The 26167-nt window shown below is 37.5% G+C and overlaps 1 protein-coding gene across 4 annotated transcripts in view; it reads left to right on the top strand.

Annotated features, from left to right (window-relative positions):
- Nucleotides 1–26167, top strand: part of LOC126236592 (gamma-tubulin complex component 3-like) — a 264077-nt gene that overhangs the window by 83912 nt on the left and 153998 nt on the right. For all 4 annotated transcript variants that reach the window (XM_049946016.1, XM_049946014.1, XM_049946015.1 and 1 more), the window contains 2 exons: nucleotides 620–738; nucleotides 11992–12177. In XM_049946016.1, coding sequence (XP_049801973.1) covers nucleotides 620–738; nucleotides 11992–12177 — 305 coding nt within the window. The remainder of the gene's footprint in view (nucleotides 1–619; nucleotides 739–11991; nucleotides 12178–26167) is intronic.

Raw genomic sequence — 26167 nt, forward strand, 5'->3', positions numbered from 1 at the left:
CCTATATTTATACATGCTTTGTTAACTGAATTTTCTATCAGTGCTTGACAGGATATGGCAATAATATTGAATAGGCAACACTGTAATGTGTTATGTATTTAATACTAGATTGTTTCTCACCACATAGAGGAGGTATTGTGTCACAGGCCCATTGAAAAAGACTGCTAAATTATTAAAGCTTTTGGACTAAGTCCTTCTAAAACACACACACAGAATGTCAATGTCCCAAGGCAATTTAACCGGACTGCTACTGTTGGTTCATCCGGGACCTTCCACTGTTTAATATTAGATTGTGTATTACTCAAAGTACAGAGAAGTGTGAAAACTTATATAGTAGGAACTCGTAGTCAATCTTACTACTTGTCTACAACTTAATATATCACCTTAACTATTAAAAATCTTGTCTGAAGTGAACAATCATGTGTGTAGAGGGACTAACATTTATTATATTGTTTTGTTTGATGATGTGAATATATCAATTTGGTTGTACTTGTTGTTCACTGAAACATATTTTTATTTTTTGAAAAATATTTGAATCTTCACATAATTCTTTCAGTTACAGGCTGTTCAGTTTCATTCTTTGAAAAGTTGCTTTAATTTTTCAATTGTAATATTTCAGATAAGATGTCAGTATCAGAAACTGTCTTGATCCAAGAACTGATATATTGCTTTCAAGGAATAGGAGGAAAAATCTTAATAGAGGATCCTGTCTCTCAAGGCTTCAAAATAGATCCAAAGGTATGTTAATCCAAAAGCTCTGACTAGAGAATTCATTAACCTCAAAGGAAATACATATTTTCACAAAGAATTTCTTTAGTTTTGTTTATTTCTGGGTGTTGGTGGAAAATTGTTCTTAACCATTTGTAATTTTGTCTTCATTAGATTGGTAGTAGACATCATTATACAAGAGGGAGTTAAACCAACAGATGCAGTGAAAAATACAGCTGTTAATCATTTAGAACTGTAATCCTGTGGGGGAAAGATATATGTTGGTCTTAACACAATAAAATATGTTAATGTGTTACTTCTTCTAGTAACCTGAATGCAGGTCTTCATTTTCTGATGCAGCACTGAATTTGCATCAATCAACACAAAAACACTGCAGTTTCTTTGAACAATATTTAGTGACAATTTCTTTTTCCCCCTTCAGTACCTGTTGCACTCAAGTGTCTCAGTTCTGTTATGGAGTCCACTGGAAACCTTTTCATTCAAAAGTTTTGTTTATAACTGATGCAAGGGCACAAATTTGCAGATTTATGAATAGAGTGATAATATTCTTTGAAACATGGGATTGACACATGTAAAGTGCTAGCAGTTGTGGCAAAATAACATGTGTAATACTCCTTAGAAAGCAGTGTCTACAAAAATATTGAAAATTCCTGGATGGAATAATATGTACGGCAACCGCTCATTGATAGCAGATTGATGCATGGAGCTCAGAAACACATAACAGAAAATAGCATTCGCACTTGCTTTTGAGCATTAGGTCTTTTTCAGCAGAAGTACACACATTCACACTTTCAACCACACAGACATCTAAATGTAAAATCTAATGAACAGAGCAACACTGATTATTGATAACACTTGCCTGAGGTAATCATTATTCATATCCTTGTGATTTCCAGCATTTCAGCCACAAGTATGAAGAAATAACATTAAAATATTTATCTTGTGCAATTTTTGTCAAAACATACTTTACCTCATCATTACTAAATCCTTAGACTGCATAAACCTGGGGCCATTGGTGGTGTTATATGCAAGCTGTGTGATCGCTGTGTTAGCATGATCACCACAGAGCTTTATAAAGAATGAATACACATGTTACAACATGTATTGTAATGTAAGTCGGTAGGTTAGTGGGCCCTGCAACACAAACGAAGTTCAGGCTCTTCCTCTTAAGTAAGAGCTCCTCATTTGTATTTCTGTCCACAAATGGAGTAATGCAGCGAAATAATTGTAGTATGCAAGATACATGTGCAAAATTATGAGTGCCATTTGCTTTTTTTCTCCGTTCAAATGCTACTGGCACCTATCAATTCACATTCTTGAAAGATACTGGCCAAGGTATTTTATGCATTGAAATTTACTACGTGTGTACAATCTCCCATGTTGTAATATGTGTTGTTGGCTGGGGTGAAGTGTTTGAGTTGGTTATTTTCTGTTATGTAAATATTTCCAAGGAAAGGAAAATACTTTGATGCATGCCTTATGACTTTGTTTGCTCATGAAAATACAGTAATTGATAACATTTTGTGGACTTACTGAACAAAAGTAAGGCAGAAGATACATAATGTAGAAAACACCTTTGAAACTATAGCGTTTGAAATTTTTGAACATTCCTCCTTCAAGAAAAACCACAAGGTTGGAAATCATGAACAAAAAGGGGAAGTTATACTGATATAGTGGGGAAAAAAGTTCTTATAAACTTTGGATCAAGACAGGCACAAGGCACAGGGAAAAAGTCTGAAGTAATAATTGACATAAGTGTGGAAGTTGTTTAGTAGAAATAGGAAGATTAGAAAATTTGGAAAATACATGGAAAGATCTAGAATACAATGGACAGATAGGCAGGAACAAAAGTGGAAAGATAGACAAGAACAGAAGTGTTCACAATTTGTAATGCAGCCACTCACTCTGACCAAGTTAATCATTGAATAAAATGTAATAACATGCATAAGCATTTGGAAACAAGGCATTGGTTCTGAAAAGTTATTGGATAGTAAAGGCAATGCCTACAAATAGCAGCCCAGTTGGCAGCTCTGTTAATTAAGGGTGTTGTCATAGGTGTTGATTAATAGTGCAGATAACAAAACTGAAATGCTTAAAAGTCCTTACAGATTCAATCAAATAAAGGAATAATGGCACTTTCAGACCAAAATAGACAACATAATTGTTCAATTAGTTACTTATCGAGTGGTATAAGTAATTGGCAAGTGCACATGCTCTGCAAAACCACTTAGGTGTAAGAAAACTTACAATTGCATAATCATTCTAGGTGACGAGCATTTTATTTGTAAGTATATTGAGTCTCATTTCTGAAGGCCCTTTCTCATACCTATGGTGGTAACAACACAGCTATGAAACGATTTTTTCTCTTCACAAATTCAATTTTTTGTTTCCAGCGTGTCATTTCAGCACTGTCTACCACACTGAACATTCGTGTTTTCTTTTCATGTGATATGCATAGTAAATCATTAAGTGTAGATCATAAATTTTGACCCTTGGATGTTTCCAAAGAAATTATCAAGTACAATTATAAACACGAACTCCTCAACATTTAATATGAATGGCATCATGTTATAATGATAATATTTTCCTGCAAAGAGGACTGCAGTTTAATTTCGCGATTTTGCCCCGATGATAGTTACCAGTGTCCATGTGTGAGAACTAATAGGGTCATACACTGTGAAACTTTTGCAATGCTTGATGTAAGTAGTCCGATTGGTCTGCCACTCATTTAACAAATTTTTTAAAGGCATGTGCATCAGTGACAACACTTTTATTTGCTAATATAATGAGTCTTTGGTTGTTAAATAGACAGTTGGTTCATTCCACTACACCCTTTCTGCCATTTTATTGATCTCCTTCTACACCACCTCTGTTTTGGCTTAAGATACAGGGTTCAGTTGTACATAATACATTTTCTATAGCATCTAGAAAATACTTGTAGTCATGCATTAATACTTGATTTTTCAGGCAAAATCACATTTGTTTTGCAACAATATCTGATACATCTTCTCTCACTTTTCCATTGTGATGTCTTGAACATCACTTCCAATTTGATGAACTTCATTATATGAGTTGCGATCCCCATGCAGGTTTTCGACACAGTAACATTATTTTCCATTATCTAAACCAACATTTCTTGGTATCATCACAGTATGGATAGATTTGTATGGCTATCTTCCCAAATTATGCCGTTTATTAAATTTTACATTTATCTGGTTGTCCTGACTGCAACTCAGTGCTCTAATTTTTTCAACTAATAATCATCTGCTGATTAAAAAGTTTTGGTCCTCAAAATTTTGGTTGTGCTCTAATTTTGTACAGTCATAAACTTGTGTTCAAAACCCACATCATTCACCTTAATAACAAAAAATACCTGTTTTTTTATTATTTATTTATTTATTTATTTGCTATTACTGTCAGTAGTAATTGTAACTTAAACACTTGCATCGGAGACTCCTGCTGGAGCAAGTTCTTTAAAACAAGGATAACTTGCGTGTAATGGTGCAGATATCTTTAGCAGTGAAAGTTAAAATGTCCACATTTACTCTGTATATTTTCTTTGGGATTCTGTTTAGTTAACACAAATCTGTACTTGACTTGTTACCTTCCCGCAGTAAGTCTTGTACAGCAGTAACATTGCTCTACGAGGGACCACATAACTGTATTTTGTGTCTTATGTGCAGGTTTCTTCACCCTTGTTTCCACAAGTATTGTAGTATCCATCTATTGGTACTGCATAAGTTTGTTATGTAAGTTAATTGGTTTTCGTCTTCTTCCTCTACCATATTTTTTGCTCTTTTGAATTCATACAAAAAAAGGAAGAAGTAAATCAAGAGAGAAAAAATACAGAAGCTAAAAAATAAATACCAAGAAGACAGAATTAATGATTATAGACAAGAAAAGAGGTGGATGTAAGAATGACCAAAATAGGCAGTGAACAACTGAAGAAGGAAGCAACAAAATTTTACTATCTTAAGTAGCACTGTGGAGAAAAACAGTAGATGTCTCGAGGAAATCAAGAGAACAGCACTGGCTGAAAGTACTTTCCAGAATACGAAGAACATTCTGTTGGACAAGGACATCATCTTCCACACTAAGAAAAAAATTATAAAGACCTTCGAATGTTCTGTCCTGGCGTGCAGATGTGAAACCTGGATGTTAGCAAACAACAGTAGAGAGCTCACCTCTGAAGCAGAATTAGAACAACTAGCTGGACTGACAGAAAAATGAATGAGATGGTTCTACAAGAAATAGGAGAGAAGAAAGAGCTATTGAAATTTATAGAACAACACAAAGAAAAGCTTGTTGGAAACTTAATTAGACATATTTCTTTATGTAACATTTTCGAAGACAATACTGTAGATAAGAAAATGAGGTGACAGCTGTGAGAACATCCTATTTCAAATAAATGTGACCAGTGAGATGATGTTTTCTAAGAAAAAGAATAACAATTCATGCTGCATCTGCCTACAACTTTGTGGCTTCAACAATACAGTAATTTCACCATATCATTTCATAAACTTTATAATCTACATTTTCCTGGATGATTTGTACCCAGTCATCAAACGTGAACTCATTCTGGCCCACAGCACTAGTCTGCTCATAAAGTCGTCATTACTTACTTGGTGTAATTTGACTGTGACTTAAACAAAGCCTGTAGATGCTTCTCATCTGTTGGATGGTGTACTTGCCCTCATTCTTGCTAGAATCATTTGGGGTGGGTACCATCTTCCTTTGATCACTCCTTCCTTCCCCAAATTAGATTCCTTCCCTTGATACACGTAGCTAACTCGTCATACACCTTTGTTGCCTCCACCAAATAATAGGATCTGCCACTTCATTATCCCGAATAATGGATGTTTTCTTCATTTTCAGATTTTGTACAGTAATCCACATTTTGTTGGGCAACCCTGTTTTCATTCTCATTTACTACCATTTCTATTTTGCTTCAATTTTGTGCATTTTCATTTCCTCCACTCTGTATTTTGGTGTCGTCTGAGATCTGTTGGTTGCATTTTCCATGTAGCTTTCTCATACCTCCTCTTTTTTAAGCTTTGGTTGGGGTCCATAAATAGTGTAGCTGCTGTTTTTCTGTTTGTCTTCCCTCAAGTTTGTAACTCTTATTTTTACACTGTATTCTAAGAGGTGCTTGAGTTCACCATCTACTACTTGCATTTTTCTCCTTTCTGTATTTCCTCGTTTGTTCCTATTATTCCCATTTCTGTCTTAATAATTTCTTTGTCTGTGATTTTCAGGCCAGTCCTTCCCTATTTCTAATTATCGCTTTTCCCTGCCAAATTTCTTTGTCTTCCACATGTTCTAAAAACTTTGTGAAATACTTCTTGCTCTCCATTTTTCATTTGGAATCATCTGCCAGTTTCTGCCAGGGATTTAAACTCTGACTCTGATCTTTTGTCATGCGAATTGTCCACTCTCTTAAACCAGCTTTTCAAAAATTTATTTTGTGTTATCATTTGATCTGTCAGCACAAACTCTTCAGGAACACTTCGATTCTACTCAGATCAGAATTCTTCTAGAAAGTAGTCCCTGAATTCATGGAAAGCAATTACATTCATAGATGGGTTTAATCCCCACCTCTTTATTGTTCCCGCCAACAATAACATTAATATTTTTTGACCCAGTCACAATTTTTTAAAATAAAAGTCAACAAGATACCATCTACCAGTTTTTTTGTGTAGGTTGAAACCACCAGCTTCTGAAAGTACAGTGTATGATTTCTAAAAGATAAAAGATTGCCACAAAATGCTGTTATCTTGCTTGATAACCCTCCTGCACGTCCCGATGAGGGAATTCTTATATCTGACGATGGTTTCACCGTAACTTAGTTTTTACCTCCTAACATTACTGCTGTTATACAGCCAATGGGCCAAGGTGTAATTGCATCAGTAAAATGGCCCCATAGTGTTATTCTACTGAGAATGCTGGTTAATGAGGGTTATTTGGTGGCATTCAGGAAGAAGTTGACAATTCTGTATGCCATACATGGTATTTCTGATGCCTGTCAGGAAGTCAAGCCACATAACACTGGTTTGTCCTTGACGGCAAATTCCTCCAGATATAGAAGAAAGTGGTTTTCAAGATTTCAGTGATGAGTAAATAACAACTGCACAAGTAATGAATCTGACTACGGGTTTAAATGGTTTTTCAGGTGGTGATGAAGGCAACTTGAATGAGAGGCTGACGATTGATGCTCGTGAACCTGGCTTACAGTACATGAGTTATGCAAAAATTGTGACTGCTGCTTCCCAACAAAACAAAGAAGAGGACAGTGAACGTGAAAGTGGGGAACAAAGTCAGTGACATTTTCAGTCATTGTACTGCATTGCAATGTGTTGATGTCCATCTAAATTATATGGGCCACAGGGTTTCAGTAGAATGACTCTATTGCTGCAAGAAAAATTTGAAATGCCAGGCAAATAAATATCAACTTCTATCAGAAGCCGACCAACCTCGTAGACTATTTTAAGAAATAAACAGGACTACATTACGTACACAGAGAACTTGGATAAACTTTCGAATAAAACTGCATGTAAGAAAATATCTTGATTATTTATGTTTTTCGGTTATTTGTGCATCTTCTCCCCCACATTACCCCAAATAATCAGGAGTAAACAGTATTTTGATGTAGTGCACATAGTAAACCAATTATCTCAAACTCATTGATGGCACTAGGTTTTCTCCATGTTGGCCACTTTGGTCTAAATTCCAGAATAGTTGCTGGCAGCACATCTACTATTGTGATTTTCCATTAACATAAATACAGTTATTTGTTGACTTAAGAATGCAGTTCTGAAGCATTGACATCTGGTCACTTTATATCAGTAACATTGCCAAACTGAGATTAACATGCTGACCCCTTGAAGATACAGGGTAGAGCCCATTAAAAAGAAGACTCATTTTCTTTGGCACTTCTCACCTTTGTTTTTTGCTCAGTCTGTGTAAGGTACATACTTTTATTCCTACAGATTGGGAATGCCTACAGTAGTCTGGGCAGTAGAACATACCATTTGTACATCTGGTCACACTGAGCCACAAATACCATCAACCCTATGATCAGGTTAATCAGTTATGGCTAATAGAGTGCCTATTTGTTTGGAAATAGTCATTGTTCCCAAAATGTAAAGGATAGTAAAGGCAGTGCATAAAACTTGCTGTCAGATGGACAACTATCCTGCATTAAATTTAGAGAGTTTACTATAGCTTTTAATAATACTGATTAATTATGTAGATCACAACAAAGTGGAAAATTGTACAAAGTGCTCACAATCGCAGGAAAATAAAAAAAGGAAAGAATGATGCAGACAGCAGTCTAAACTGAACAGCCACACAGTTCATCCGATTAATAGTGGCATTAGTGATTCGAAAGGGCAAGTGCTCTGCTATATGTGCATTGCATTTCAGGAGAACTTTTAAATCAATGATTTCATTATTTTTTATAGTAAGCTTGAGACTGGCAGTCTCATACTCATACAGAGAAGTATTGAATCAGTTCGGACTACAGTTAAGAGAATATTTGACCAAATTACTGTATTTGTTAAATATTTGTTTCATGTGTGAAATATCTTTTTATATTTGTTGATGAATGGTAAAAGTGAATAAAGAGTAGTGATACTGAAATGACTATTAAAGTTTTTATCAAAACTGTTATTCTAAAACCATACAAAATTATCATTAAAAGTGCCTCACACATTTTGTTATGTAATTAATAATCATCCTTGTTGATGATGATTGTCTCTTGGTGGAATAGGTGATTATTGGCAACAGTAATAACACTGGGTCCTATACCTAGGCTGCTGAAATGTGTCATTGCAAGGTCACTCCCCAAGCACTGTAAAGTTGGCAATATAACCGACAAACCAGTAGGGAACGTGAGGCGCTGTGTCTTCTGAACCAATAACAGCACCGCAGCAAAAGCCAGCTCCGGCTTTGATGCTACCACATTGCCGGCTTCTGTTTAAACATTGTATAAGATGTGCTACTTCAAGACTTAAAAGATACTGAAACTTTTCTCAGGGGGAAAACCGTTACTTAAGATGGTAGTAAAAAGTATTGGCTTATGTTTTTAAAAGTTAGGACAAAAACTCTTACTTGAGAAAGCTCACGCCGTTGCAGCTCATAGCAATTTTTTTTTTTTTTTTTTTTTTTTTACACTAAATAGTGGGAAAGGATATACACTCAGTCATATGGTTACACAAAACTTGGGTCAATGCTGGAGAATCAGTTGATAAATGCTGAACAGATGATACTCCAAATAGCAGTGGTCATCAGCCCAACAGGAAGAGGATTCCAGTTAATTGTAGCCCATGCTGGATCTTCGAACGGCTTTGTGCCTGAAGGAGTTTTAGTTTTTCAGTCGAGAAAAACCAGTGACTAACATGGGGATATGGACCACCCACGCTCTACAGTGGTTTAAAAATTTGTTGCTCCAGTTTAGTTTTCTGACAGTCTTTGTAATGGACAATGCACCATACCATCCCGTAATTTTAAACAAAACTCCCATCATTAGTGTCCGTAAAGAAATGATGGTGCAGTGGTGGCAGGTGAGAGACATTGCTGTTGACATGAGCATGACAAAGCTGTTGTTATATTTGCTCGTAAAACAGACTAAGCCTATGACACCTAAATACATCAAAGATGAAGTTGCAAGTGAACAGTGTCATGTGGTAATTAGGCTACTGCCTTATCACTGCCATTTTAATCCAATTGAATTGGTTTGGAGTGATGTCAAGGCATACATTAGAAGCAACAAGACCTTTACAATAACAGAAGTAGAAAGACTGATATGCAAAGGTCTTGCTATGGTAAATTCTGCCTCACGGAAGAAGGAAATAGACCATGTTGCTGAACTCATAACAGAAGCACAGACTATAGATGGAATTATAAATGAAAAGAAACAGTTCATTATTTCTCTAGACGATGATGATAACGATTTTGGCGCCAATTCCGATGATAGTGAAGGGGAACTGGATGGAATTGTGCCACTGACATTGTAAATTGGTGAGTGTAAATGTATACAGAATTAATTCTTTCTCTCTGCAACCGAATAGGCTATGCATGTTTTACTTCATTTCTTTCTACGAGTTTGGATACCGCGTTCTTTGGTATGCTTAGATTTACATTATTAATACGGCATTTTATATGTAGCTATCGTGGCAACAATTTGGAATGACTTTTCATAGATATTGTCATAACTTCGGGTGTTTTTTGTTTCCCGGTTTCATAAACTATCAAATGCTTCGTCTCCATTGCTGTTCTCTCCATTGTTAGAAAAACGTACTTTGTTGTACTTATGTACAAACTTTTTTTGTAGTTTACATTTACCTTCAGAGCTGTTGGCATTTGTGGTGGAAGCTATTGCAACGTCACAATCGCAGTATAGCCAACAACAAGCGAGCTGTCAAGTGACGTGTTTCACTGGCCCAGGTATATATATTACTGGCCATGATGACCCATTGCAGTGAAATATGACAAATTTATTGGGCCTACTTCTTCAAAAGTCTTGCCCCTCACATTTCACGATGTGCTCTACAATTTTTGCGAACAGCAATTACTCCATGAGCATCACACACTATCTGATGAGAAGTATTCAAACACCACTATTTAATGCAGAATTGACCACTAGATGTCACGAGAGTGTGATCCACCAGTGTAAAAGGTGGTGAGTGGAGTATTATGTCATCAGTAGAGAAGCACTAACAGCAGGATAGGTTAGTCAGGAGAGCTTAATAACTTTGAATGTGGACTAGACATTGGTTGCTACGTGAGTGTTATATACACACACACACATCATGCATCATAGATATTTCAACCCTTCTAAGGCTATCCAAAAGAACTACTGGTGATGTGAGTGTAAAGTAGAATGTGAAGAAAGAACCACAGTTAATCTAAGACCAGGCATACCTAACCTATGGTCAGAAAGGGACCACAAATGAGAAGACTGAATTACTTGTGATTCCCGAAGTGCTACCAGCAGTCCATTTAGCACAATGACTGAGCATATGGAGTTAAAAAGAACGGGATAGAATGGTTGAGCAGCTCCTCATAAGAGACACATTTATGAAGTCAGTGAAAGTTATGTTTGAGGTGGGATAAAGAGTGATGCCACTTGACTCTGTGGATGACTGTAAACGAGTGATTTAGAGTGATGAATCACAATATAACCCATGCAGTCTGATGGAAGGATGCAGATTTGGCGAATAGCTGGATAACATTATATGCCATCATGTTTAATGTTAACAGTGAAATAAGACTCGAGGTGGTTTTATAGTAGGGGGGTGTATTTTTGTTCTTAGGGTTAGGTCCCCATACTGAATTTAATGAAACGATAAATGTGGAAGGATATGAACACCTTTTATAGTATTGTGTATTGTCATAAAGCAAATTATGTGAAGCAACAACATTCTTGAAATGGATTAGGCTGCCCAGTGTCCTGACCAGAACCTCATGGAACACCTTTGGGATGGGGCTGGAATGTTGTCTTTGCTCCAGACTCCAGTGTTCAACATCAATATCTTCTCTGGTTCCGGGTCTTGAGGAAGGATGGGCTGCCATTCCTCCACAGACATTCAGATACCTCATTAAAAGTGTCCCTAGTAGAGTTCAGGCCCTCAGAAATATGATGGGTGGACACACTCCATATTATTTTCCACTGGCAAGTGTCCAGGTGCACTTCTTGATCAGATATTGTATTTTATGCCTCATATCTATATGTGATTGGAACATCTTTTTATTCCCACTAGAGAATGCAAACCATACCACGAGAGTTCAGGGGTGTGACCAGTAAGTGAAGCAAAGCACAAAGGAAGTTTCAACCTCAAAACTGCGATGATGATAATAAAAAAATTGAAAAGAAGTTTTCTGAAATTAATACAGAAAAACATTGTGAAGTGACGGACAGATGAAGTTACTGTGGAAATTTATGACATTGCATTTCCTTATAGTTACTAATATATTTATCTTTCTGGCTAGACTTCTTACTATGTGTTGTTGCCATATTGATTTCATACCTGGAGGTACTTGGTTAATGTTTAATAAATCTTTGTTGATAACACTTCTGAAATTCAGAATTTTCTCCAGTTAGGAGACTACAGAATGTTCTTCGCCCTGTGAAACACATTTAACACACAGTTTTCTTTGTCATTTGACTTATTTAAAGATGAAAGTTGTAACATCCAACTTATTTTTCAACAGAAGATATATGTAAATATAGAGCCATTAGGACTGACAAGATTCTTTCTGCAGGTGGACCTCCGTCCATCGGTCCGGCAGCAAGTACTCCGTTTGGCGGAGGTTGGGTGGCTGCACAACCAAGTGCGACAGTTCTGTGATGCTACGAGACCGGCTGGACTGGTTAACCAGAGCCTTGTAGCTGCCCTACATGATGAACTGACAGAATACTACAGATTGATTGCTGTACTGCAGTCTAGGGTATGAGTCTTAAAAATTTCTCATGATAAAGTACTGTTTATCCACAGGAAGTTGATATTGAAAAATGAAATTGCTATCAAACATACTTGATATTGAACATGTTAAAATATTTCAATAATTTGTCCTCAAACAGGAGCTAAGATGATTGAATTTCCTTGTGCATAGGTCCATGGCCATAATAAGCATTTTGATTTTTTCAGTGTGTCTATCACAAAACAAACTTTTGCCATCTTTGGCTGTTTAAAATTTTTAAAACAGATGTTTATTAGTTTCATCATTCATTATGCGCTGACTTTGTTATGATAACCCCACAAGGTTCCAGCTTTTAACATGGAAAGTGGTAGACATTTTCAAGACCTCAATTTTTAGTATAGTGAACATGCTATCATTAAATGTATCTTATTCTGCTTGGGTGTATGCCACGCTGATCTTGATTCTCTTTTTAATCCAAACATATCTTGATTGATTTAGTCTTACAAAGAGACAGTGTGAACGTGCCCATACTGATTTGATTCTTACTGACAGGGTATGTAGGGCACGACTAGGACTTTAACATATGTAAATAGGAAGATGGAACTTTCAACCGTTTTTGAGAAAATTGGATTTGAAAATCATAGGCGTGCTTGTGCTGTATGCTTTGTAGGGCCTCTAGTGTTAAGGGGATCCTCAGCTGAGCTAGTAAGTACTTAGTTTCATATGCGCGAGGTGTCTGCATCAATTCTCGCTGCCAGTAGTTTATTTTTCAGTTCCACGTAATTCTAACACCACATTTAATATGGGTTTGAGAAGTATCAGTATTTGGTCTTTCATTTACTTTTTTCCTAATCTGTAACATGAAGAAAGGAGAAAAATGTTGTTTTTCCCCCCCCCCCCTTAAGGAGATTGGAAATCGAAAAATGGTACACTTAAACTTACAATCAAATCATTGTATCCATTTTATTTATATTACTGTATCTAATTTGTGACAAGTATAATGTATAACCTATGCAGCACTGCACAAATCAGGTTGATACTGATCGTAGAAACATGGAAAACAATAATTATCATGACATACAGAATATGTAGGGATTGCTGAACTTTTGTATGTCCGTGTGTTTTTCAGTGTGTCTGTTGCAAAGCAAACTTGATTTACATTCAGAAACAGTTCTCGGTCGTCACACAATTTCACAGCATACCTCGTATATCGAAGCATAGCACCAAATATTGGTGTAGATAACTCACAAAAGGTAGTAGCACCTGCAGCGAGATTTGATCTAGATACTTCGCGCTTATGAAACTAAGCGTTTACTCATTTGGCTGCAAACTCATTGCTTATTAATGACCCTACGAACTATATAAGCAACAAAAATTTTCAAGCCCTTTTTTTCCTCCCTGGTTGAAAGTTGTACTTCCTACTCACACAAGTTAAAATCCTAGTTGTGCTCTATACTTCCTGTCAATACAAATCAAATCTGGGAGGGTAGGTTCATATGACTCCCTTAATAGTGTAATCCAGGACTTGCCCTTAGTCCTGGAACTATTGTATTTTATGTAAGGAAGAAGACACTAATAAACAGATTCTGTAATTTCTGCACTGTGTAATCAAGATATTCCTTGAATAATGGGTGAATAGTTACAATCTAAGGGGTGAACCTGTAGTGGGTGAGGCATAAAGGACAGATGTGTTTTTTTTTTTTTTTTTTTTAATAAAAAGAATTAAAAAAAGTTACTTGAGCTTAAAAAAAATTTTTTTTTACGCCCAGAAAGGAGTAGATTGGAAAGAGAGATGACTGATACAGAATCTATATTTACACCAGAAAGTAAGGATAAAGATTGGAAAAGAAATGTCAGAAGGAAGCAGCATTGGACGAGATGTTAGACAAGGTTGTTGCCTTTCCCCACTGTTGTTTAACGTATACCTTGAAGAGATTATTGTGAAAAGTTTAGATGGGAAAAGAGGAATATGTATTGGTGGAAAGAGAATAGAATGTATAAGATTTGCTGATGACATGGTATTAGTGGCAGAAAGTGAGCGGACAGTGAATAACATGCTCAAAGATCTGAATGAAGCTTGTGTGGAATATGGGATGCAAATAAACACAGCAAAAACAAAGAGTATGGTCATCAGTACAAGACGCAGACTGTCCAATATTAAAATAGGACAATCTACCATTAGCCAAGTAAGTCAATTTAAATATCTCGGAAGCACAATAACTGAAGACTTGAAATGTCACCAGGAGGTGAAAACCCGAATTGCCATAGCGAAGGAGGCATTCAGCAGAAAAAGGAGACTCTTATGTGGCAAATTAGATAAAGGACTAAGGAAAAGGCTTGGCAAATGTTTTGTCTGGAGTGGCACTTTATGGGGCAGAAACATGGACACTGAGACGAGACGATGAAAAAAAAGGTTAGAAGCATTTGAGATGTGGATGTGGAGGAGAATGGAGAGAATAAGCTGGATGGAAAGAATGAGTAATGAAAGAGTATTGGAAAGGGTTGGTGAGAGATGATGTCTCCTGAAGGTTGTAAGAGAAAGGAAAAAGAACTGGTTGGGACATTCATTGAGAAGGGAATGCTTGCTAGTAGATGCTTTGGAAGGATTGGTTTGTGGGAGAAGACTGAGAGGAAGAAGGAGATACAAGGTGATTAGACGACATAAAGGGAAGAGGAAATTATGCAGACCTGAAGAGGATGGCAGAAGACCGGACAGCCTTGAGAACTACCATGTGAAAACCTGCCTTTAGGCAGAACACTGATGGTGATGACCCAGAATTTAACTCCAATGATGTTGCCATGTTACAAGATTAATGCTTGAAAACATAATCTCCCAGGTGAAGGCCATTTTCAGCGATACACTTCTCAAGCCGCTCTTAAAAGTTGGCATCCACTCTCTTCTTCATTGCTCTGGCAATTTGAACGACACACATGAATCCTGATCACACTTCAGACTAATATGCATGTAACTTTAATGCACCAGATGACTGCAGCATGCTAACGAAACATGTCATGCTAATAAATATTAGTAAAAGGTGACTTTAGCAGTAAAAATTATTTCGTAAATGTATAATACAGTTGTTGACCTATATATAGCTACGTTCAAATGTGCTTCTTGAACTGAACCTATGAGTTTAAACAAACATATCTCACCCATGCATGTCAACTGAAAATGGCTTGTGCATGATGCATCTTAAAGATAAAATATTATAGAATTGTTCATGTAATTGTAAATATTGTGTGTGCACATCTAGAAAATATGTTCGTGAGATTTGTTTCTTAAATTTTAGTATCCTTAACCCTTTCATTGCTACAGACATGCTTGCTACAGGCCATGCCAAGTGCAGTGTCATTATGACCTGAGCAGACTACCTGCACCAGGACTCTCTCATCCGTGGCCACTTCCTGCATGCTGCATTACCTGTACCATCCTTCTACATCTACATCTACATTCATACTCCGCAAGCCACCTGACGGTGTGTGGCGGAGGGTACCTTGAGTACCTCTATCGGTTCTCCCTTCTATTCCAGTCTCGCATTGTTCGTGGAAAGAAGGATTGTCGGTATGCCTCTGTGTGGTCTCTAATCTCTCTGATTTTATCTTCATGGTCTCTTCGCAAGATATACGTAGGAGGGAGGAATATACTGCTTGACTCCTTGGTGAAGGAATGTTATCGAAACTTCAACAAAAGCCTGTACCGAGCTACTGAGCGTCTCTCCTGCAGAGTCTTCCACTGGAGTTTATCTATCATCTCCGTAACGCTTTCCGCGATTACTAAATGATCCTCTAACGAAGCGCGCTGCTCTCCGTAGGATCTTCTCTATCTCTTCTATCAACCCTATCTGGTACGGATCCCACACTGCTGAGCAGTATTCAAGCAATGGGCGAACAAGCGTACTGTAACCTACTTCTTTGTTTTCGGATTGCATTTCCTTAGGATTCTTCCAATGAATCTCAGTCTGGCATCTGCTTTAGCGTCGATCAACTTTATATGATCATTCCATTTTAAATCACTCCTAATGCGTACTCCCAGATAATTTATGGAATTAATTGCTTCCAGTTGCTGACCTGCTATATTGTAGCTAAATGATAAGGGATCTTCTTTCTATGAATTTGCAGCACATTACACTTGTCTACATTGAGATTGAATTGCCATTCCCTGCACCATGCGTCAATTCGCTGCAGATCCTCCTGCAATTCAGTACAATTTTCCATTGTTACAACCTCTCGATATACCACAGCATCATCCGCAAAAAGCCTCAGTGAACTTCTGATGTCATCCACAAGGTCATTTATGTATATTGTGAATAGCAACGGTCCTACGACACTCCCCTGCGGCACACCTTAAATCACTCTTACTTCAGAAGACTTCTCTCCATTGAGAATGACATGCTGCGTTCTGTTATCTAGGAACTCTTCAATCTAATCACACAATTGGTTTGATAGTCCATATGCTCTTACTTTGTTCATTAAACGACTGTGGGGAACTGTATCGAATGCCTTGCGGAAGTCAAGAAACTTGGCATCTACCTGGGAACCCGTGTCTATGGCCCTCTGAGTCTCGTGGCTGAATAGCGCGAGCTGGGTTTCACACGATCGTCTTTTTCGAAACAGATGCTGATTCCTTCAGAGTAGATTTCTAGTCTCCAGAAAAGTCATTATACACGAACATAATACATGTTCCAAAATTCTACAACTGATCGACGTTACAGATATAGGTCTATAGTTCTGCACATCTGTTCGATGTCCCTTCTTGAAAACGGGGATGACCTGTGCCCTTTTCCAATCCTTTGCAACGCTACGCTCTTCTAGAGACCTACGGTACACCGCTGCAAGAAGGGGGGGGGGGGGGGGGGGCAAGTTCCTTCACGTACTCTGTGTAAAATCGAACTGGTATCCCATCAGGTCCAGCGGCCATTCCTCTTTTGACCGATTTTAATTGTTTCTCTATCCCTCTGTCGTCTATTTCGATATCTACCATTTTGTCATTTGTGCGACAATCTAGAGAAGGAACTACAGTGCAGTCTTCCTCTGTGAAACAGCTTTGGAAAAAGACATTTAGTATTTCGGCCTTTAGTCTGTCATCCTCCATTTCAGTACCATTTTGGTCACAGAGAGTCTGGACATTATGTTTTGATCCACCTACCCGCTTTGACATAAGACCAAAATTTCTTAGGATTTTCTGCCAAGTCAGTACATAGAATTTTACTTTTGAATTCATTGAACGCCTCTTGCATAGCCCTCCTCACACTACATTTCGCTTTGTATAATTTTTGTTTGTCTTCAAGGCTTTGGCTATGTTTATGTTTGCTGTGAAGTTCCCTTTGCTTCCATAGCAGTTTTCTAACTCGGTTGTTGTACCACGGCTTGGCACATACTCATCTAACGCATATTGTACGATGGTTTTGAACTTTGTCCACTGATCCTCAACACTATCTGTACTTGAGACAAAACTTTTGTGTTGAGCCGTCAGGTACTCTGAAATCTGCTTTTTGTCACTTTTGTTAAACAGAAAAATCTTCCTACCTTTTTTAATCTTTCTATTTACGGCTGAAATCATCGATGCAGTAACCGCTTTATGATTGCTGATTGCCTGTTCTGCGTTAACTGTTTCAGATAGTTTGGGTCTGTTTGTCACCAGAAGGTCTAATATTTATCGCCACGAGTTGGTTCTCTGTTTAACTGTTCAAGGTACTTTTCAGATAAAGCACTTAAAAAAATTTCCCTGGATTCTTTGTCCCTGCCACCCGTTATGAACGTTTGAGTCTCCCAGTCTGTATCTGGCAAATTAAAATCTGCACCCGGAACTATAACATGGTTGGGAAATCTACTTGAAATATTTTCCAAATTATCCTTCAGGTGCTCAGCCACAACAGCTGCTGAGCTAGGGGGCCTATAGAGACATCCAATTACCATGTCTGAGCCTGCTTTAACCATGACCTTCACCCAAATTATTTCGCATTTTGGATCTCCGTCAATTTCCTTCTATACTATTGCACTTCTGGTGCTGTGCTGAATGTTTTCTAGGTAGCTTGCAAGCCTAACACTGTAGAGTCCATGTACCCACACTCCCAGTTTGTCTGTGCTCAAAGTGCATGCTAGCACAATAATTCAGTCACAAACTCTTCACAAGGGAAATGAATTGCTTGTGGGTAAACACTTCTGATGCATCTGAATACATTCCAAGTACAGAAATAAAGTTATTTGTTCTCTAGAAAACTTCAAAGCTGGAAATCAATGTTTCCAATTATGAAATCTTTCCTTTGTCAAAAAAATTTGATCAAGTTGTAGAGAAATGGATCTGTAGACCTTTTTATTAACTGATGCTGTGTATTTACTTTGTACATGGAATAGATATTGCTACATATAAAAAGATCGGTCTGTCTGTTGCCAGCACACTATTTCATCTGGAGAGACACTTCAAGCTCGAAACCTTTTAGTTTTTGAATTCTTTCCACAATGTGCAGTATTCATTTTCAGTCTTTTTATATGTCCGTTGACAACTTTCCCGGTAAAAAATCGTGACACCTGAATATTGTAGTCTATATTATGTAACATGTCTGTGTGTAATGTGTGGCTGCCGGAAGTTTCATTGTTGTGTCTATTAGTTATTGTCCAGCATTGTGTCGCTCAGTTTGCGAATTTCGAGATGGAGCAACACATCTGCATTAAATTTTGCATTAAACTCAAGAAAACTGTACAGAAACACACCAAATAATGCAGGAAGCCTACAGCGATGAGTGCTTAATCTGTACTCAGTGCTACAAATATGGTTCACATGGTTTAAAAAGGGCTAGTACTCAGTGCTACAAATATGGTTCACATGGTTTAAAAATGGCTAGACAGAAGTTAAAAATTACCCTCGTTCAGGATGCCAGATGAATACGTAGGATTTTTGTTATGCTGGTGCAATGGGTGCTGTGTAATTACATCGTGAACAAAATAGATGTAGCAACATCTGAAACAGAAAGTGTGTTTCTTGCCACCATGCTTCATCATTTGGAGGGACGCTCCAAAGTGAGGAAACTTAATTGTTTGAATACTTTTCTAAATAGTCAGTATTATATTCCCAGTTCTTCCTTATGTGTTCATTCGAGTATCATAGCCAGAAAATCAGAGTAAGTGAATATAATTGTTCGACACAATGACTGAATGATACTCAATTATTATTTTATTTCATTTATATAATACTGTAGGACCATGCAAGCCAAAGGTACTTGGAACTATTTGGTACATAGTTTGCAGAATGCTGCTTTGAAAATTTATAAACAAAGAATTAAGGAATTATTGAGTCTCAGAAAAATAGAGACTACGAATAAATGGCACATTGCAGAGAAAAGTTTTCAACTATTATGAGAAACTGTGCAGAGTAGAAGTGGGGTGTCGCAAAGAAACCTTTTAACTTGGATTTGAATACTTGAGGTTTGTATTGTTGACAATAAATCTCATGATGGAGTATACGTACAGTGACAGTAGAATTAGAATTCCAGGACTCTGTAACAACAGCCTATATAAAGTTCGTGAACCGATGCTGCTGGTCAGCCTGACCATCTGTTGCCTCAAAATATAGTACCATGTACGATAATGGAGTGAAAGTAAACAGGCTTTTGCACCTCGGTGTCAATGACAGCTGAGATATTATGGTGAAAAGTCCACAGCTCATGGTCTAGTGGCTAGCGTTGCTGCCTCTGGATCACTGTGTCCCTGGTTCAATTCCCTGCCGGATTGGGGGTTTTCTCTGCCTGGGGACTGGGTATTTGAGTTGTCCTCATTATTTCATCCTCATCATCATCATCATCATCATCATTCGTGACTGTAGCCAAGATTTGACTGTGTAAAATTGGGACTCTGTACGAGCGCTGATGACTGTGCAGTTGAGTGCCCCACAAACTGAATATCATCACCACCACCATCACCTTTTGGTGAAAATAGCAGCATTCAGTTCCAGCACAAGATCATGAACATAATACTTCCAAGAAAGCGTATCATGTACCCACAGTCATAGGAATTTAAAATTGTTATTTAAATGATTATTTGACCATTGACCACCTTCAGAAAAAAAAAAACATATATATATTTTTACAAGAGTTCTATTTCAGTTACAGTTAAGTATTAACCTATTCTCAGAAAGCAACATACTGATGTTACTGACTACACATTAGCTACATCATTTATATTACATTTCACGTCTTTCATGGTAACACTCTTTGTCAGCTGCAAAGAGAAGAATTTTTTTCACTGATGTATCTGCAGTTTGTTTCCTATCACTGCACCATCATAATGATTGGGTTCTGAAACACTGCTACAAAATGAGTTAGTAAAATGTACAGCGAAACTCATTTATCGCAATACACACAAACCATAACACCCAGGTCAGGTTAAACACCAAAATGTATCAGTCTTAGCTGAGATTAAGTCCTGTACACAGTATAGTCACTTCCCGGAAATAAAGACTGTCAGGAGCCAAGTCAGTTACCAAAGTCACTTACAACGTAGTAACATCGACTGTAGTTCGTAGCCACTCCTCAATAGACCCTCCTCTCCATCACTCTGAAGCTGAAAGTTCACAAAAGAATGGGCTGGTGGTGTTCAAAAATGTACACAACACCAATAGTTGAGTTGATATTAAAACACACTTTAGTTCTTACATTATCCAACTATTAACTATGATGAAAAGTTTTTACACTACAAAACATATTTAGCATAAGTTCACAGGCCAGCACTCAAAATAGTAGTGGCAAGTAATTTGTTCTATTCTGGCATAAGATTGCCACTTCACTTTTATCAAAAAACGAGGCAGTTCAACTTTAGCACAGTTTCCAGCAATTTGTTAAATTTCATTTAAATCAGTTCATAACATCAGTTACTGATTACCACAGTAGTTCTCTCTGCTTACAATTACATTTCACACTCTTGGTAATTGTAACAAGTTCAGTTCAAACCTTCTTTAATTAACTTGCAGGTATCAGTCATAAGTAACTGAACATTAAAGTTTGTGAGTTTCGCCGTGAACAGCTTGTGCATTCTCACTTGAAGAATACACACAGTGGAAACATAAGTCAATATAGTAAACAATAGTGCATCTGGCACGGATGTTAACTATTTGCTTTCAAACTGCAAAGTAAACTCATATGTTTTCCACCATGCTTCATTTATAAGTTTACAGTAATTAAAATCAAATTTATACATTTTTGTTTGTTTGATTTTCACAAATTACAGCTAAAGTTCTACCTTTCTGAGTAGTTGGATAGTGGATGGAAATTCGTTTAAACATGAACTTCCAGAAACAATAATAGCTTACATGGATTTACGCTGGTTAGTTTGTGTAAATATGAGTGTCTATGTCAGTAAACAATGTTTTACATAAAGATGTTAATTGCTTTGAATTTAAATAAGTGCAGGGGTTGCAAACATATTTTCATGGCCAATTGTGTGAATATTTTATTTATTTCTGCCGCTTTATCAGAAAGACAGTAAATTTTTATATGTGAACAGTGATAACAAAACTTGTGATTACTGAGATTTCATAATTAGCACATTTTTGAGGCAAACTAACCAGCTCATTATACTCCTAGTACCGATAACCAAAACAATGTAATAGATGATAAAAATAAGTTGAATTAGTCGTGTGTCAATATTTGAAATTTTTAGGTGCTGGGCACATGTTCTAACAACTACTATCCTCATGGACTGTTTACTGTAGACTGCAGATTCCAGACTGGCAGCTCTTCTCTACAGAGAAATAGCCATGCAGATTGGTGCCAAGAATCTGTGTGATTGGCTGTGGCCATTGCACGATAACGTGAGTCCCACTTGCTGTGCTTCCCAGGCACATGATGTCAGCCCCCCTGCCAGGTTGGTGCGTGTGACAAGGCATGCAAAGTAATGCAGCTGCCGTTGGCAGCCTCTGTGGAAGATCACTGAAGTACACATTGGGCTGGCTTCACCATGATGTAAACCAATCTGGCGGGGCTAGTGGCATGGGACACAACCATCATCTGCCAGATCATTGATATACAGGGTGACTCAAAAGTCATGTCCCATAGGATAAATCGGTGATTCAATAGTCTTGACCCATAAAACAGTCGTATTCAGGGATAGGAATGATCATTTGAAGCAATTAAGTTTAGTAACATGGGCTCTATAATGCATGGCTTAAGAAATAAGAGCACCTGTTCATCTTCTACTGCAAGCTCTTTGGTTTCTATATTTTTGTAGGTAGTAGTATAGATCAAAACAAGAAAAAATGATCTAGTAAATATGGGCACTAAATTGCACACCCTAAGAATATTAGCATTTCTTCAATAGAAGAGATTTGTTTCACAATATCAAAGATGTAGTAGTGCTAATAGTTATTAACGTACCGTATTTACTCGAATCTAAGCCGCACTTTCTTTTCCCGTTTTTGTAATCCAAAAAACCTCCTGCGGCTTAGAATCGAGTGCAAAGTAAGCGGAAGTTCTGAAAAATGTTGGTAGGTGCCGCCACAACTAACTTCTGCCATAAAAGATATGTAGCGCTACACAGGCATGCTTTGCAGGCACAAAGATAAATACTGGCGCCAAAACTTCTGCGTCAGTAAATAAATTCTTTTTTTAAAAAAAAAGGTGGAAGACGAGCTTTTTTCTCCGCCCCGAGTTTTCATACATTATCCAACGAAATAAATACAAATTCCGTATTGTTCATCTTCGAATGTAGCAGCATTTCAATGTACTACGAAGATCCAACTGGCAAGACTGTTTGGGATGTTTGTCAATATGGCCAACTCTACGTTCTGAATTTTTTCCTACCTGTGAGAAGACGCAGTTGTTAATAGGAACTTTTATGAATTGTGAATCACGTGCAGTATTCTCTTCAACATAAGAATAATACGAATATAACCATTTTGCCATGTATTCTTTCATGTTTGCTGCTACCTCATTTAAATCCTGTCTGCCTAATAAACTGCGAAACTAGAGTGAGACAACAGCAAATGCGGAACAATATACATATCATGTCATGTTTATATTCGTATTATTCTTATGCCTAATAGTGATACAGTCAGAAATGAAGCACGGCAATTGACTAGATTTTTAAATCTAAGATGACTCTAATTTCGGTGCAGAATGTAATTTACTAAAGAGGCGTCTACAAAGGTTTTCAAACGGAGAAAAATTTTTGCCAAACTCATGTTCAGAACATCATCTATCATATGCAGTCTATTATTTGGTTCTTGTTGATCATTATCAAAGAAAGTAGCAGTGTAAGTAATGAGACGATTCCTCTTTTATATTTTTAATTGTAAGCGTGGTAGCGCGCACAAAAGCAAGCCATGCCGCGAGCGGCGACAGGTTGTAAACACTCATTATCAGAATGCGACAAACAATGCGTGACACAGTGCAATAATGCATTTTCAGCTTAGAGTGACGTAAACACCTATAACAAAGAGAACGGCACTTATCAGATCAAAGAAAAATAAGCAGTCAATTCAAACCAGACGAAGCACGTGAAAAAGGAAGGGTACCCGTATAAATACGGACGGAGTGCCTGACGCATAGCAATGGCTACCTCGTAAAGCGTAACTGCTAAGCTTACGACTCAAACCAAATTACTATAGCTGTATCATCATTTATTCAACCTAAATTGTGTCTCATATTACAATGGACCAACTTTGTTTCGATTTCGAGGTGCGCCTTAAACTTTTCTCTCCCCTTGAATTTCGAGTCTCAAATTTCAGGTGCGGCTTAGATTCGGGAAAATTTTTCCCTTGATTTCGAGTCTCTTAGATTCGAGTAAATATGGTATGCATTTTAAAACCTGCACTTACCAGACTTCTTTGCTTCAAGTAATCATTCTTGTCATATCCCTGAATATGACTTCGTCATGTAGACAAAGACTATTGAACCACCAATGTAGACTTTTTCCTATGGGTAGGACTGGAAAATGTAGCATATATTTTTGGCAAAATTCGCATCTATTTTTTGTGAAACAGGTCTATTTTTGTCGAAATTTACATCTTTTTTTATTTAAAAAGGTTGTCATGCTACATAAGTGAAGGCAAACAAAGCCGTAGTTCTTTGAAACTGACAGTTAAAAAAAATTGCTAATAGGGAACTTCTTGACTGGAATGTTTGATTTCATTAAAACTTCAACACCATTTTCTACCGAAATGGCCTTTTTTCATTCAAAACTGGTTGTTTAGTTGAAAAACAGCAGCATTTTCCCTCGTGTGAACTGAATGTGTCTCCAATTTAAGGTGTTTCTGGGCACAAATTCTGCAGACTATTAATTTTGACATTTCATGGACATTTCTAGCTCTGTAACCCATGTGTGACAATGCTACAGGTAGAACTGACAAGACAGCATAGAAGTAGAACCAAACGTGCGGTAACTCTATTTTAACATTAGGGGAAGAATTATGCCGCAGTCAAAAAATGTTACTGGTTTCCTTTTCCAGTCACTATAGCGCAGAGTGAGAACTACGGGTTGTTGTGGCAGATGGTCACAAACATAAACATGTGAGAATTTTGACCACCAGAGGGGATAGGAGAGCTGGGGCGAAACAAGCCTCTCCCTTTCTCAGGCACCCACCTGCAGCAGAACTGACACATTGTCAGAGTCAGAGAGATTGTCGATCTCTTCTGATCGCCAGATGACGTACAATACCAGTAACTGAAAATTGGTTAAATTTTTTATATGTATGCGCAAAAATTAAAGCCATTTCAATGATTATTGTCATGAGCAGCCACAAGTCGACCGAAAGGTATTGTCATAGCCACATCCAAACCAGGCAGGAATGGCAGATCAGTGACATCGACAGAGAATTGTGCTACACTACCACTAAATGCATGCGGGGAAGGAAACTACTATTGAACTACCAATAGGATCCACCCTGACGGAGGAACAGTTTCGGTGAGGGATAGCCATTCTCTGTCTGTTTTCAAATACTGCCAAATCCAGAGTGCGTTCAAACAGTGTCTCGCTGGCTGAACAACAGATAATCCAGGAGGAAGTTGACAAGATACTGCAAGATATAATTTGAACCTTCATGGAGTCCTTGGTCCTCCCCTGTGGTTTTTGTGAAGGAGATCAGCGGCACACTGTATTTGTATCAACTACTGATGACTGAACAAAATAACAAAGGAGGATGTCTATCGATTACAATAACTTGATGACATCTTAGGATGGAAAGGAGTGATGCATTTCTCAACTAAGGACATGCAGACTGGCTACTGAAAAAATTGAGGTTGATGAGGCTGATAAGAAGACTGCCGACATAACTACTGATGGCCAGCATGAGTTCAAAGTTGTATGATTTGGACTACGTAACAAACCAGACAAGTTTGAAAATATGATAGATGACGTGCTTTGGCACGTTAAATGGATGATGTGTACTTTGGTAAGATGGCTGCCACTTATTAACTGGGAATTAATTCTCATGAAATAATTGTCTGTGAATTGTGGAATGTGATTATTGTTTAGTCTGATAGAGGATGAAAACATGTACTTTATGCAATTGATATTGGTGCTTTATTACATAGAAGCATTGAGCAGCAGCTTCAGGAGCAGAGATTTATGATCAGACTTCATACATTGCATTGTTGATATGGGGGGAGGGTCTACAGCAGAGGAGGAAGTATTTTCACTGATAACAATAGTCGCATATGCGTTGTTTGAACAGTGAAATAATTTGTCATAAAGTTGAATATGATTCAGCTGGAGGAAAATGATTAGTCAATAACCAGCATATTCAAGGTTATGACAAAAGACAAACTTTTGATTTGACACAACAGATGGCGCTACTTGTGATTCCCAGCATCAATAATAATGACAGGGTCTGTGTCCACATGATAGAAAAAGATGCATGTAGATCAGGAACAGTTACCACCATCAGAAAAAAAACTTCCATGGAACTTAAAAATTCAAGTCCACTGATAATGGTCAATGTGCAGTGTATTTAGAAAGCAAAAAAGCTGATGCAGGAAAGATACATGCTACAGTGTTTGGAAAAATTATTCACAGTCGAGGGGGGGGGGGG

The sequence above is a fragment of the Schistocerca nitens genome, chromosome 2, assembly GCF_023898315.1.
Source record: "Schistocerca nitens isolate TAMUIC-IGC-003100 chromosome 2, iqSchNite1.1, whole genome shotgun sequence".
Lineage (NCBI taxonomy): Eukaryota > Metazoa > Arthropoda > Insecta > Orthoptera > Acrididae > Schistocerca > Schistocerca nitens.